Source organism: Mytilus galloprovincialis, chromosome 9 (genome assembly GCF_965363235.1).
Source record: "Mytilus galloprovincialis chromosome 9, xbMytGall1.hap1.1, whole genome shotgun sequence".
Lineage (NCBI taxonomy): Eukaryota > Metazoa > Mollusca > Bivalvia > Mytilida > Mytilidae > Mytilus > Mytilus galloprovincialis.
Window position 1 is genome coordinate 11653378 of NC_134846.1, and position 13442 is coordinate 11666819.

At 32.1% G+C, this 13442-nt stretch overlaps 1 protein-coding gene across 5 annotated transcripts in view; it reads right to left on the minus strand.

Annotated features, from left to right (window-relative positions):
- Positions 1-435: 435 nt before the first annotated feature.
- The window catches only part of LOC143044407 (paladin-like), a 127843-nt gene continuing 114836 nt past the window's right edge, over positions 436-13442 (minus strand). For all 5 annotated transcript variants that reach the window (XM_076216410.1, XM_076216411.1, XM_076216413.1 and 2 more), the window contains 9 exons: positions 10311-10433; positions 9266-9445; positions 5696-5746; positions 5200-5349; positions 4328-4477; positions 3775-3855; positions 3305-3445; positions 2069-2224; positions 436-1639 (listed from right to left, as the gene is read on the minus strand). In XM_076216410.1, the coding sequence (XP_076072525.1) occupies positions 1496-1639; positions 2069-2224; positions 3305-3445; positions 3775-3855; positions 4328-4477; positions 5200-5349; positions 5696-5746; positions 9266-9445; positions 10311-10433 (1176 nt within the window). In that variant the 3' untranslated portion in view covers positions 436-1495. The remainder of the gene's footprint in view (positions 1640-2068; positions 2225-3304; positions 3446-3774; positions 3856-4327; positions 4478-5199; positions 5350-5695; positions 5747-9265; positions 9446-10310; positions 10434-13442) is intronic.

The window sequence follows — 13442 nt, forward strand, 5'->3', positions numbered from 1 at the left end:
TATAATTTATTATACTTGAGAAAGACAAGACGACGAAAATTTAACATTAACTAATGAACCATGAAAATAAGGTCAGGTTTTTTTTAACACTGCCAAAGATACATGTACACCTTACACACCAAATACAGTTTGCCTATTGCTTTTACATTGATCACTGATCCATGATATCGTGTCTGATGGATATATAAACCTTACATTAAATGCATTGAAATTGCAAGTAACCCTCTGCAAATATGTCTAAATTTACAGCATTTATATAATCAACAACTATGGCTTATTCTGCTTAAAAATTATCCAATTTTTATAGGCAAGTAAAACTTGTAAAAACCAATTATTCTGATGCAACATTGGAAGTAACTTCCTATTGCATTGCAAATTATAACCTGTGTCAAATCCATACATGGCTGTTGAAAAAACAGTGAAAAACACATGAAATGTTATTAAATAAATTAAGTTTAATATTTAAATTATTCAAATACATAAGAATGATAATAACAATCTGGTATTTATAGATTCTTCACTGTCAATGTACAATGGTCCCAATATCCATTTACTGTCACTGAGAAGTTTTATTCACTACACTGAACTGTGTTGAATCTTTAAGAACAAGTTTCATTTTATATGAATTTGATTCGATATATTTACCAGAAAAACATATTTATTTATATTTCTGTTAATTCAGAAATTATTCAGAAACAGAAAGAGTATCAAAATAGCAAGTTTGCCATCTGATATCTGATATATTTTATATATATCTGTATGCTCCTCTTGCCAAAATCACATAATAAATTTTGTATTTTTGTCGTTTTAAAAAAATAAAATAATAAATGCATGCAATACATTTAGAATTTAATTTATGTTTGACTTAAATGTGACATGCTCTCATTGTTTTTTCCAAAGTGAATAAAATCAAAAGCATCCACAGGGTAATTTCAGGAAAAAAATGTAGGGTGACAGTGGTGGTGAACAACACTTTTCTATATCTCACCATCAATAATTTTTATTTACATTAGTAAAAGAATTACAGGTTACTGCTTCCACCTTATAACCAACAGAAAAAATATCGAAATATCATGTGATGTCTAACCCTTGGCCTCCAACATTAATTTTTTCCTAAACGAGCCTTATAAAATATTTGACCCTTGACTGTAAGTAGATATATCTGTATAATAACCTTCCATTTTTATTTACAATTTAGTTGAAAATAAACAATTTTTTTAAGAGTGTTGGAGAATTTTGGTAAATAGTATTCTGATCCTTTTTAATTCATTTGTTCAAGCTATATCCATGTGTGGGAACATACAATCTTATATCCATTTACCAGTAGTATGTACAAGGTAAACTAGGTATGTAATGACAATTGTTATAAAACTTTCATTTTGATAAAACATGTCTTATAAAATCACAAACTGCTTAAAATAAATATCACATATTTATAATATATAATCACTTCATAAATTCTGTCATTATTAATATTTCCAGGAAAGATGACCACTTAGACAAATGACCCTTGAAATGGTAAATTCTGTCCACGATTACACCATCGCTCTTTCATTGTCTTAAATGATGTAGGAACTTTCTCAAAGTCATAGAAACCCAAATTGTCAAGTAACTGATACACACCAATTTTCACAGCAACCTGAAAAACAGAAAGCAAACATTAAAAAATGAAAAAAAAAGGTTACAAGTCTTTGTAGAATAAATATTTGAAATATTTTTACTTAACCTACCATTAAAGAAGCAAATTAGCATATAAATAGACAGAGCGCTGTCACAACTCGACAAGCTAAAAACTTATACATATATCTATTTTTCTATGTATGAGATGAAGAAAAGCAATCAAAGTGCTGTTCCTTTGGATTTTGAATGATAAGGCTGTGAGTTATGGAAAGGTACCCAATACCCTTTGTTATTCTATGAAAATTGAGAACTGACTTGGCAAGAAAGAAAATTTCTGAAAGCACATTTTAAAAAAAAAGGCTGCATACAAATTTCCTTCTGTAGTAAAGTCTCCAACCAACTGTAAAAAATCAATTGTTTAATATTAAGAGTACAATGAATATTTTACCTTTTTCATCCATTCACTGAAGGATCTTGACCACTGTATTTTCTTATCATGATGTAGATAAGCGTTGAACATTATTAGATACAAATATCTTTCTAGAGCATCTATACTCTGTTGTTTCAGATGTTGTTTGTCTTCATCATTCTTTGCATTTTTGATCTGTAAAATTTGAATTACAATATTGAAAAAAGGCAACAAAAGAAGTTTTTCATCAAAAGTGATCTAAAATGATTAAATCAGAATATTAGCTGTTGATAGAGGACATAATTGTAATATCATACTGAATCTGTGAAGGATTGTTTCTGTTTGTACATTGTGAATATTTTCCATGTCTACATCAGAACTTCATGAATTATGTGACCCCTTGTTTTCACCAGAAGACAAGTATTTATATCTTTGACCAGCAAAAGCACACTAAATTTAAACATTATTTTTACTAAGTGTATATCTTAATATTTAAAAGGTTATTTTTACTAGGTACATATTTTAATATTTGAAAGGTTATTTTGTTATTTTACACAGTTTATTACAGGAAAAGGGGGTCATTTTGGTTGTTGGAAAGAAAAACCTGCCAAAATATTGTACTTTTTTAAAGAGGGGCTAAAATGGCAAGGTATAATATTCCCAAAAAGATGCTGTATTTGTTATAAATTTGCAATCAAATGATAACGTGATATATATATGTGGTGCATCCAGGTTAGTATATAACCAAATATTTAAAACCTGGGATAGAGGACAAAATCTAAATCTAAAATATTTGAAAACTCCCCTATTTTGGTACAAACAAGGTCCTCATCTATATCAAGATCAGTATCATTAAAAAAATAAAACCTCAAGGACAACGAAATTAATTTAAAAAAAATTTAAAAGATCTCAGAAGTCCACACCTTTTTGTGGAATTGGACAATCACACCATATACCACATGTGTCCACCATCGTAGAAATCAGCTGTTTGCATATATTTTGACCAAATGATATAAAATGGTTATTTTTAACTATCAGGATTTTCTAATTTCAATTTTTACAATGTTTTACATAAGGGAAAATCAAAATTTAACATAGCAATGACAATTTCCATTCATGTAATTTTCATACTTGTGAAAGCCAAAATTAATCGCTTGTAAAAATAAGTTTATTAACAATTTAGTTCAAGCAAAAAATAAACAGAAATCAGGCCAGCTGGACTACGGTCAAGCATCTTGTTGCCCAAGCCAAATATTATGGGCTAATGATTTTTACCTTGTTATAAATCACAAATATAACCTCCCTTATATGGAAATGCATAGGTGACATTGTTTCAAATATTTCATCAAGAATAAAGTCAACCTCTCGTTTTATTTGTTGGCCTTTTGGTAATAGTCTAACCAGTTTTTGTACAATCTGAAAAATAAAAAGAGAGTTGATGTTTAAAGGGTTACAAAAAATCCCAAATCTATATGCATTTTCTTCAACATTGACTTGTTCAGTACAAAGCCCAGGTGAATAACAAAATTGAGAAATATAATAAATACTTTATAAACCCAATCTGGTTCAATTATTTAACTTTTATAGAGTTAACTTTCCTGATAATATAATAACTTTAAAATCAATTAATACACTTAAAACTTCTTCAATATATTATTCATTTATTTCTAAAAAAGAGTAAAATGCCTTTCCATTTTTTGTAAAAGGAAAAACACTTTACTCTTTCTATCATTGTATCTCCCTACCATAAAATCTCCTTTTGTATACTGTGCATTCGGACATGAAACTCTTTCTTGTTCACCAATATTAGCTCCTTTTGGAAACCCCTAAAAATGCAAAAATACTAATGTTTAATGATATATCTATTAAATAAAACCCACAATACCTAATTACAACAAATGCTGCCTTAAATGTGACATAAAAAGACTTATATATATTCAGCATCCTTTCAAACAGGTCTTATAGAATTCAACCTAAACTGACAAGATGCAGGAAAATTGTGATTAGATTAAATTTTTGTTTGTTAATAAGTCTAGCAGAAACACTTCACTATTCAGTTGAAACATTTATCTCATACTGCAAATAAAATTGAGAATGGAAATCGGGAATGTGCCAAAGAGACAACAACCCGGCCATAGAGCAGACAACAGCAGAAGGTCACCAACAGGTCTTCAATGCAACAAGAAATTCTCGCACCCAGAGGCGTCCTTCAGCTGGCCCCTAAACAAATAGATACTGGTTCAGTGATAATGAACACCATACTAAACAGACAAAATAGTTTCTTCCACTATGATTTACCTGTATATGACACATAATTAAACCAGCTATAGCCATAGCAAGTGTCGTTCTATTTTTGCCTGTCCTGCAGTAAAACAAAAACGCTGTGTTGTTGATAGGTTGGTTCTTTAGACAATGCTCACAGATCACAGATGATATGTCATCAAAGTCCTGTAGAATTATACAAAAAATAACAATTAGAAAATGTCATATTTGACTAGGGGAGATAATAGAAACAGTCCTCATGATATTTTCATCACATAATTCCTGCATTTAATATTGAAAAAGGTCATCATAATCTTTGATTGAGCAAATATTCATTATGAATCATCAAACACAAAATATCTATACCAAAACATAATAATTTGACTTGTTTCAGCATTGTTATAAAAATCTATGGTATCTACTGCCATACTGGTCCGAGACCACAATTATTTCATAGTGCATTTCTTTTAGAACATAAATGAAAATTAAAAAAATCCCACCTGCGCTTTCTCAATGAAATTACAGTGTGTTGTACTACTTTTGGGACAAATTATATCAAAATTATAGAAAACTTCCTCGGCTCTAACTTAAAATATGGACAATTTTATGTTAAGAGCATCTTAAAATCTTTTGACAGCTTCCGAGGTGCTAATTTTTAACCTTTTTCAGCTGGACCAAATCACTACTTTCCTTTAAAATTAGGGACCCAAATTTTTTTACAGTGTAATTTCACTCCCCTTCTTGCAATTTGAGGCATTAAACATGGAGAAATAAATTTAAAAGGGGTATAAAAATTAATGGCAAGTAACCCACTGTCAACACTAAGGACTATATTGGTGAACAACGAAAGTCAAGGGACGACAAATGTGGTCTCGGACCTACTTATTTGTGCTCAAGCTTATAACTACCTGTTCACATGGTCTCATGTCATGAGTGAGTGGAACTCGGTAGTACTGCATATCTAATGTCTGTAGTTTCTGTTGTAATGCCAGCTCCTGTGGGGTCAATATACTACTGACCTCAATGACCTCTGAAGGCTCAGATAACTCATGGTAAACCTGCAATATGGTAAACATAAAGGTATATCAAAACACTGGATCAATTTTTACAGATAATTTTCACAACAAAAAGAATGCCATACATTTTTGTATAATTGATGATAAATTCTAACGATTAGTAACCACAACATTTTTTGTGGTCGAAAATAGCAAATAAGTAGCCAATTTTATTACCATAATCTCTCAAAAGCTGATAAATTCAATTCGATACAAAAGGATCATAATTAAGAGATAAAATGTATGTAAAAGAATAAAGACAAGTAATTTTGTTGTATACTAAAACTATAAGTTACCATCCAACATTATATTAACTTGTCAACAGAGTATAACAATAGATTATCTTTACCTCAACTGATCTATGTGTTTTAATGGCTTTCTTTATTTCTTCCCCTTTTTCCTGAAAAAATAAATCATAGAAATAATTTTTTTTTTTTTTTTTAGATAGACCTGCACTTTTGTATCATGCTCATTGTTTAATAGATTAAATTTATTCGTTCAGCTTAGTTCACTTGTTTCTTTAAATATGTTTTTCTATGTTGTGAATCAAGGCTTCCAAAACGGTCATATATTCCGGACATTTGTATAAATGTTCGGTAAAAGTCTGGCTGGGCAAAGCATGAAACGGTCATATACTTTTTCTTTTTCAAGGCTTTCTTCAGAGACGGCCATTTTAACATAATTGGCGATCTTTTTGACCCAACATTTTGCCTCTAACAGCCACACATTTCCCGTCATAAAAGTGACATGATCATTTTAAAATTACTATCAAAACAACCCCTACTTCAATACTTTCTAATTTTAATCAATGCTAATTAGGTGTTGAACAGTTGAAATCTACCTGTTCAGGTGACAGGTAAACTATTTTCAGTACCGGACATGGTAAAATAGATCAGTCTATTCAAAGTTTTTTTCTTACATTTCAGCGGTTTGTATCTAATTAATTTAGTCAAACAGATTAAAATTATAAGAAATACGTTTATAAACATGATTTCATGAAATTTTTAAAAAAAGTTTTAAACATACATGTCAACCTCTGACAATGGGAAATCATGTCATGACATGACATGATATGTCAAAAAGCGTGTGAAAACGCGTGACGTAGATGCGGACTTATTAATACTTACAAATTTGTGAATATAAAAAACAATACATATTCTACTGTGAACTTTTATTGTATTAAGCAGTGGTCTGTTATGTTGCTTTTAAAGCACCACCACTAGCTATAGGCATATATTCAAAACAACTGCCAGTTTTAAGTTTAGTTACATTTATTTGATAATAGCACACAATACAAATGTCAAGTTCTGATCAGAATTCAGTGTCAATTTCTTTATAATTGAAAAGGCTCTCCCACAGTAGGAAATGATATTTGACTGAATTAGCTTCATCAAGATTTGAAAGAATGTCATAATGTTGGTTTTTTTTGGCAATGCAAAATGTCATCTATTATCTCTGCCATTGTTCCCATTGCTATTGCCTGGTTAAAACTGGGTAGTTCATCAGACGAAAGCTGGTACTATGAGAGCTGATCCAACAGTTCTGTGATATTTTTATCCCCATGGCCTGTAGAAATCTGTTTGTCCATATAGAAAAATAAACAATACGGCAGCCAACAATTACTTCGCATTTTTCGGTATTTATTGCCGAATAAGGAAAAAACCCGAGAATAGCGATATCACTAACGACCAAAAAATGAAAAGAACGAAAAAGCGTGTAATTGGGTGTAAAGTGGTGAAAAGCGTGTACACGCCATGTGACAAAATCCTCGCGTGTAAACCGTTGAAAAAGCGTGTATTACACGCGAATATCATGTCACTTGACATGTATGGTTTTAAATGAAAAATCGTCAGAACTAGTAGTACGTTGTATGAACGAGAACATGTGTGCGCATGTGCACAGGTGGGAAATTTAATTAGGCATCCTACATTTCATCAAAAATGCTAAAATTATCATTGATACCTGTATCTTACGTTCTTTTCAAGTATTTTGTTGAAGAAATAACTGGGAAAGAGCTTTGTAAACATACACGGATGTTACGTATCCGTTTCAGGTCCATGTTTTACCATTGTCAAGTCATCCGGTTTAGAAAAATGTGAATTTAAAAATGAAAATAAAGTTTAAGACAACATCATTTTGCACAAATAAAGAGTCTAAGGCACATATGAGCACGCTGATGTGCACACCTCGAATGATGCACTGCCAATTTAACAGTTTACTTTAGAACATCAAATTAATATCAAAGTAAAGTTTAAAATCGTTTTTTTTTTTAATCTTATGTCAATCACTGGGATGGCCATCTGATTACCATAATTGTCTTTTGTGATTAAGTCTTAAGGGATTATAATCGGGATCAGATATAAAATGTCCGGCTGGCCTAAATATTTTTTGGAAGCCCTGGTTGTGATGATTCACTATTGTTTCAGGTTGGGTGAAGGTTGGCGCTTATTTAAATGTTTAAACTCACTATATTTGTTTGCATCTGTCAAGAACCTGATGTTCAGTGGTTGTTGTTTGTTGATGTGGTTCATAAGTTTTTCTTGTTTTTTATAAAGATTAGACTGTTGGTTTTCCTGTTTAAATGGTTTTACACAAGTCATTTTTGGGAGCCCTTTATAGCTTGCTGTTTGGTGTGAGCCAAGGTTCCGTGTTGAAGACAGTACTCTGACCTATGATGGTTTACTTCTACAAATTGAAACTTGAAGGAGAGTTGTCTCATTTACACTCATACCACATCTTCTGATATATATCAACTACCTTTGCTGCCATTAATGAAAGTTCTCATTGAAAGATTCTTAAAACATTCTTACCTTAAATCAACAAGAGTGCACACGCTGAAATGTCTCGCCTTCTATACTAATCATTGATATTATGTTGATAGTCCTAAGTATAAAGCTTAGTTTTATTACAACTGTCTCATAAACTTAACATTAACCAAGATAACTAAACAAAGACCAATGAACCTTGAAAATGAGGTCAAGGTCAGATGAACCATGCCAGGCAGACATGTACAGCTAACAATGCTTCTATACAACATATATAGTTGACCCATTACTTATAGTTTAAGAAAAATAGACCAAAACACAAAAACTTAACACTGTGCAATGAACCGTGAAAATGAGGTCACCGTCAAATAAAACCTGCGCGACTGACATAAAGATCATCAAATATTTCCATACACCAAATATAGTTGACCTATGGCATACAGTATTAGATAAAAAGACCAAAACTCAAAAACTTAACTTTGACCACTGAACCATGAAAATGAGGTCAAGGTCAGATGACATCTGCTTGCTAGACATGAACACCTTACCATCATTCCATACAACAAATATAGTAGACCTATTGCATATAGTATGAGAAAAACAGACCTAAACACAAAAAACACAAAAATTTAACTATAACCACTGAACCATGAAAATGAGGTCAAGGTCAGATGACACCTGCCAGTTGGACATGTACACCTTACAGTCCTTCCATACACCGAATATACTAGCCCTATTGCTTATAGTATCTGAGATATGGACTTGACCACCAAAACTTAACCTTGATCACTGATCCATGAAATGAGGTCGAGGTCAAGTGAAAACTTCATAACATGAAGCATCTATATACAAAGTATGAAGCATCCAGGTCTTCCACCTTCTGAAATATAAAGCTTTTAAGAAGTGAGCTAACACGGCCGCCGCCGCCGTAGCCGCCGCCGGATCACTATCCTTATGTCGAGCTTTCTGCAACAAAAGTTGCAGGCTCGACAAAAACAGAATCAATCCAGTAAAATACAAGAAAAAAAGTATGTATGTGTAATAAACAAAATTGTATAACAGATACGAATAAAGTTTAAAATTAATATATACCATGAAATGAGTTTGAAAGCCTTTTTTTTAAGATCTACTACATGTACTATTGAAGAAGTTACCTCTAATTCTTGACTATGTAATAATGGATGTGTAATTGGTTCCTCCAGCCAACTTGAATCTCTGATGCTGTAGGTATTACCATCTAGTTCTATGGAGCAATCATTTCTCAGGTTAATCAAAACTAGGAAAGTGTGACCTACTTTCCTACTTAAAAGGTGGTTTGTTACTTTCGTCACTCCCTATAAAAAATAAAACATTTCAGATAAAGTTTAACAAAATTCTTCAGTCTGAAGTCAAAGGTATAAACATGATAAACAGAATCATTATATATAGCTCCTGTCAGAAAGTGTCAAAAGCTTTAAATAATGGAATAGAAGCCCAAGTTTTGGAATAATTAATTTTTGCAAGTATGTTAATTCTTTAGACATGTTATTCATTTTGTAATTTCTTCTCTTTGATATATATTTCAAACCTCCTAATTCTGGTACATTAATGTTGTTAGTGGTTGTCTTTGTTAAATGCACTTTTTATTTTAAAATTCAGACCATCTAGAACTTGACATGTTGTATAGACACCTGCTGCCATTTGTAAAAGCTGAATGTTAATGTCTATTTGCTGATTGTTATATTTGATTGCCGTCTAAAAGAAGTTTACCCTATCTGTCTTTTTATTTAAAATAATCCATTAAATGATTTATCTCCCTTTTGCATTGAATACTGTAAATTCAGAAATTATTGCATGCATTTATTATTAGCAATTTGTCAGTTTAGACTTAAATGCGATTTTAATTTTTACGATTTTGAGAAAAATCCTGTTTAATTCATATAAAATACTTCAAAATGCGAGGTTAAATTACTGCGTTTACTGTCGCATTTTTCTAATTAATATAAACCTGGCAATAATTTCTGAATTTACAGTATACAATATAAAAACTAGACCTGTCATACTGTTAAAATTTCCTCTAACTGCTGTAGAATTGTTAAATGTACCACATTTTTGGCAAATCTGATGAAGAGAAAAACCTTAATGATAATTCAACTTTTTACTTTATTTCAGAAGTCAAACTTGAGGCTGCATAACAAAGTTTGTGTAGTATTAACTTACATGTCTGGCTGGTTGTGCCATTCCATAGATGGGAAAGCCTTTAATGTTTATCCGTCTGAAGTTAGAAACCATAACATCCGACTGAGTACTTAATACATCTAAACCAATGTATTCATCTGCCACCTAAAATTAGGTAAAAAAAACCAATCAGTTCCATACATCTTCTAGATATTCTCAATTCATGAAAATTAGTTTCCATGAAAAAAATATATGAAGCATCTGATAAGTTAATATAAAAAAAGAAGATGTGGTATGATTGCCAATGAGACAACTTTCCTCAAGAGACCATACTGACACAGAAATTAACAACTATAGGTCACCGTACGGCCTTCAACTATGAGCAAAGCCCATATCGCATAGTCAGCTATAAAAGGCTCTGAAATGACCATGTAAAACAATTCAAACGAGAATACTAACAGCCTTATTTATATAAAACTAGAGGCTCTAAAGAGCCTGTGTCGCTCACCTTGGTCTATGCATGGAAGTATTATATTGACAGGAACTACAACGATTAATTAGCATTTATTTATAACCCGGGTAGCCATGTAGAAAAGATATGGAAACTGTCTAATTAGTACACTGACGTTAATTTCTTTTGTGACTATCTGCGATGCCGCGGTCATAAATTAAACAGAGATACTTCTTATCAATCACATGGTTTTAATCGAGACAGCTTAACAATATTACCTGTCGGAAAACACCTTTACTTATTTCAATCGCGTCGGTAAGCCTTTATTCGTGAACAACTTATTCAAACAAATCGACTGATGCATAAAAAATGAAAATCGGCCCAGAATTAATTATTTTACAACGATTTGAAATAGAGAGTGACATTATTTTATTAGTTTGTGGGTGAAGTTTAAATCGCGATTAAGGTGTGTTCCGGTTACCGCCGGTTAACAATAAATATATTTGATAAATATTAAAACTGTGAAGTTTAGAGTAATATATATGGTTAAGTTACTGGATGATCCTGGAAAGTAGAAATTTCCAGTTTACAATACGAAAATTAATCGAGCAAGTACCAATCAACAAAATACAGCAGAAGAAAACAGAGATCTTACTACGTTATATAGCTATTTAAATAATACATTTCTGTCCCCTAAAATATGTTATCACTATCCGACCAAATGAAACCGTTCAAATGATACTGGTAAATATTATTGAACAGTCGCACAAGAATTTGTATAATGTTACTATACAAATCCTTGAGTCGCAGTACTAAAAAAAAATTCAACACATCAGGGTTCAGCTGAACATTCGTATATATACCAACCAATGATCTTACCCTGGATTTAGAGCGAAGCTTAATAATTCCTACATTTATCTAAAATCTCTTTGATCTTTTGATTTTATCAGAACGATAATTTACAATCGTCTTAAATATGCAGGAAATGTGTGCCACTCAGTGGAGTAAACAGTAGTTATTATATAATCACAACTTGCGATATATATTACATATAATCCAATTTCTACCGAAAAATAAATCAATAAAAATGGGGCATTTATTCAATAAATTTGGTACACATTTCCATCGTCAATGTGTTTTTCTATAGAATTAATGATGACTCGCATTAATCCATCAATCACTCAATCGGCACACATATGCAGATGTAGGGTAACGGAATCTGCCGAGGTTTACCGATTGCTGTTTCCTAAGAATTTATCACAACTTTCGATTTCTTCGTTTATTTCCGTAATCCCGAAAGTAACCGAGAATGACAATATTGTAGGGCACCACATGCTGGTATGTAAATAACGTGCCATGTTTCAAGCTAATTAACATGTCATTAAATTGTGCGCGGCATCGCAGATGAAACGTTTGAAGTCGGGTCGTAGTAGTTCCTGTTAATATAATACTTCCATGGTCTATGTGAATATTCAACAAAGGACAAAGATGGATTCATGACAAAATTGTGTTTTGGTGAATGTGATGTGTTTGTAGATCTAACTTTACTGAACATTCTTGCTGCTTACAATTATCTCTATCTATAGAGGAGAAGGTTTTTTGTATTGTTTACAGACGACGGACGCCAAGTGATGAGAAAAGCTCACTTGACCTTTTAGGTGAATGAAAAACAAATATGTAACACATAAACAAAGACAACCACTGAATTACAGGCAGTGTATTTCCACTGATATTTATAGTTCGTTCGTATGCTGTACTGTTACATTACTGTCCCAGGTTAGGGGAGGGTTGGGATCCCCCTTACATGTTCAACCTTGCCAAATTCTGTATCTATGTGCCTGTCTCAAGTCAGGAGCCTGCAATTCAGTGATTGTTGTTTGTTGCTTCTTATTTTATATAACAGGAAGTAGGTTTTCCCCAAACCATGTTAGCGTCACAAAGCATCACTGTCAAACTGTTGACCAATATTAATCAATTCTGTTGGTACTACAGAAAAGTTCAACAAACATATAAGTTCATTCCTGACATTAAAAAAATTCAAAGTAACCAACTCATCACTGTTAAGCTATTGACCAAGTACAAAGTCATTCTGTTTTGGAGAAAAGTGTGACAAAACTATTTGTTGTAGGAACAGGGATCTCAGGTGCTTAAGACGGGTTAGCAAATCCTGCTCCACATGTAATAGAAGTAGATACATAAACAAAGCCTGCTGATATTAAGATGGAAAGGACTTTCAAGGAAGTATGAAACTGTTCCAGTATGCCTTAGCTGATTAGGTTCAAATTTTCAAAAAGCTGGAAGAATTTTAATATTAATAGGAGGACCAGGAGAGAACACAGAATCCAGGATTTTTATTTAGTACTCTAAAAAAAACCCACATGTATGAAAACATCAAAACTGAAAAAATAACAGAAGGAAATAAATGCAATTTTAAATGTTCTGCATAAGCAAACAAGTGAAACTGCGAGCTACTGCTCACTGATGATACCCCCGCCGCAAGTGGATAATATTAATAGTGTAAAAATATGGAAGTGTTCGGTAAACAGGAAGTTGTCGAGTAATGAATCTGAAAACGCATCACACGGTATAGCTGACTTATTAAAATCCTGAAACCAAATTTCAGAAATCCTTGTATTGTAGTTCCTGAGAAAAATGTGACGAAAATTTTTAACTTGGTTATCATGTGTAAAATCATACAAGTGTTCGGTAAACAGGAAGTTGTC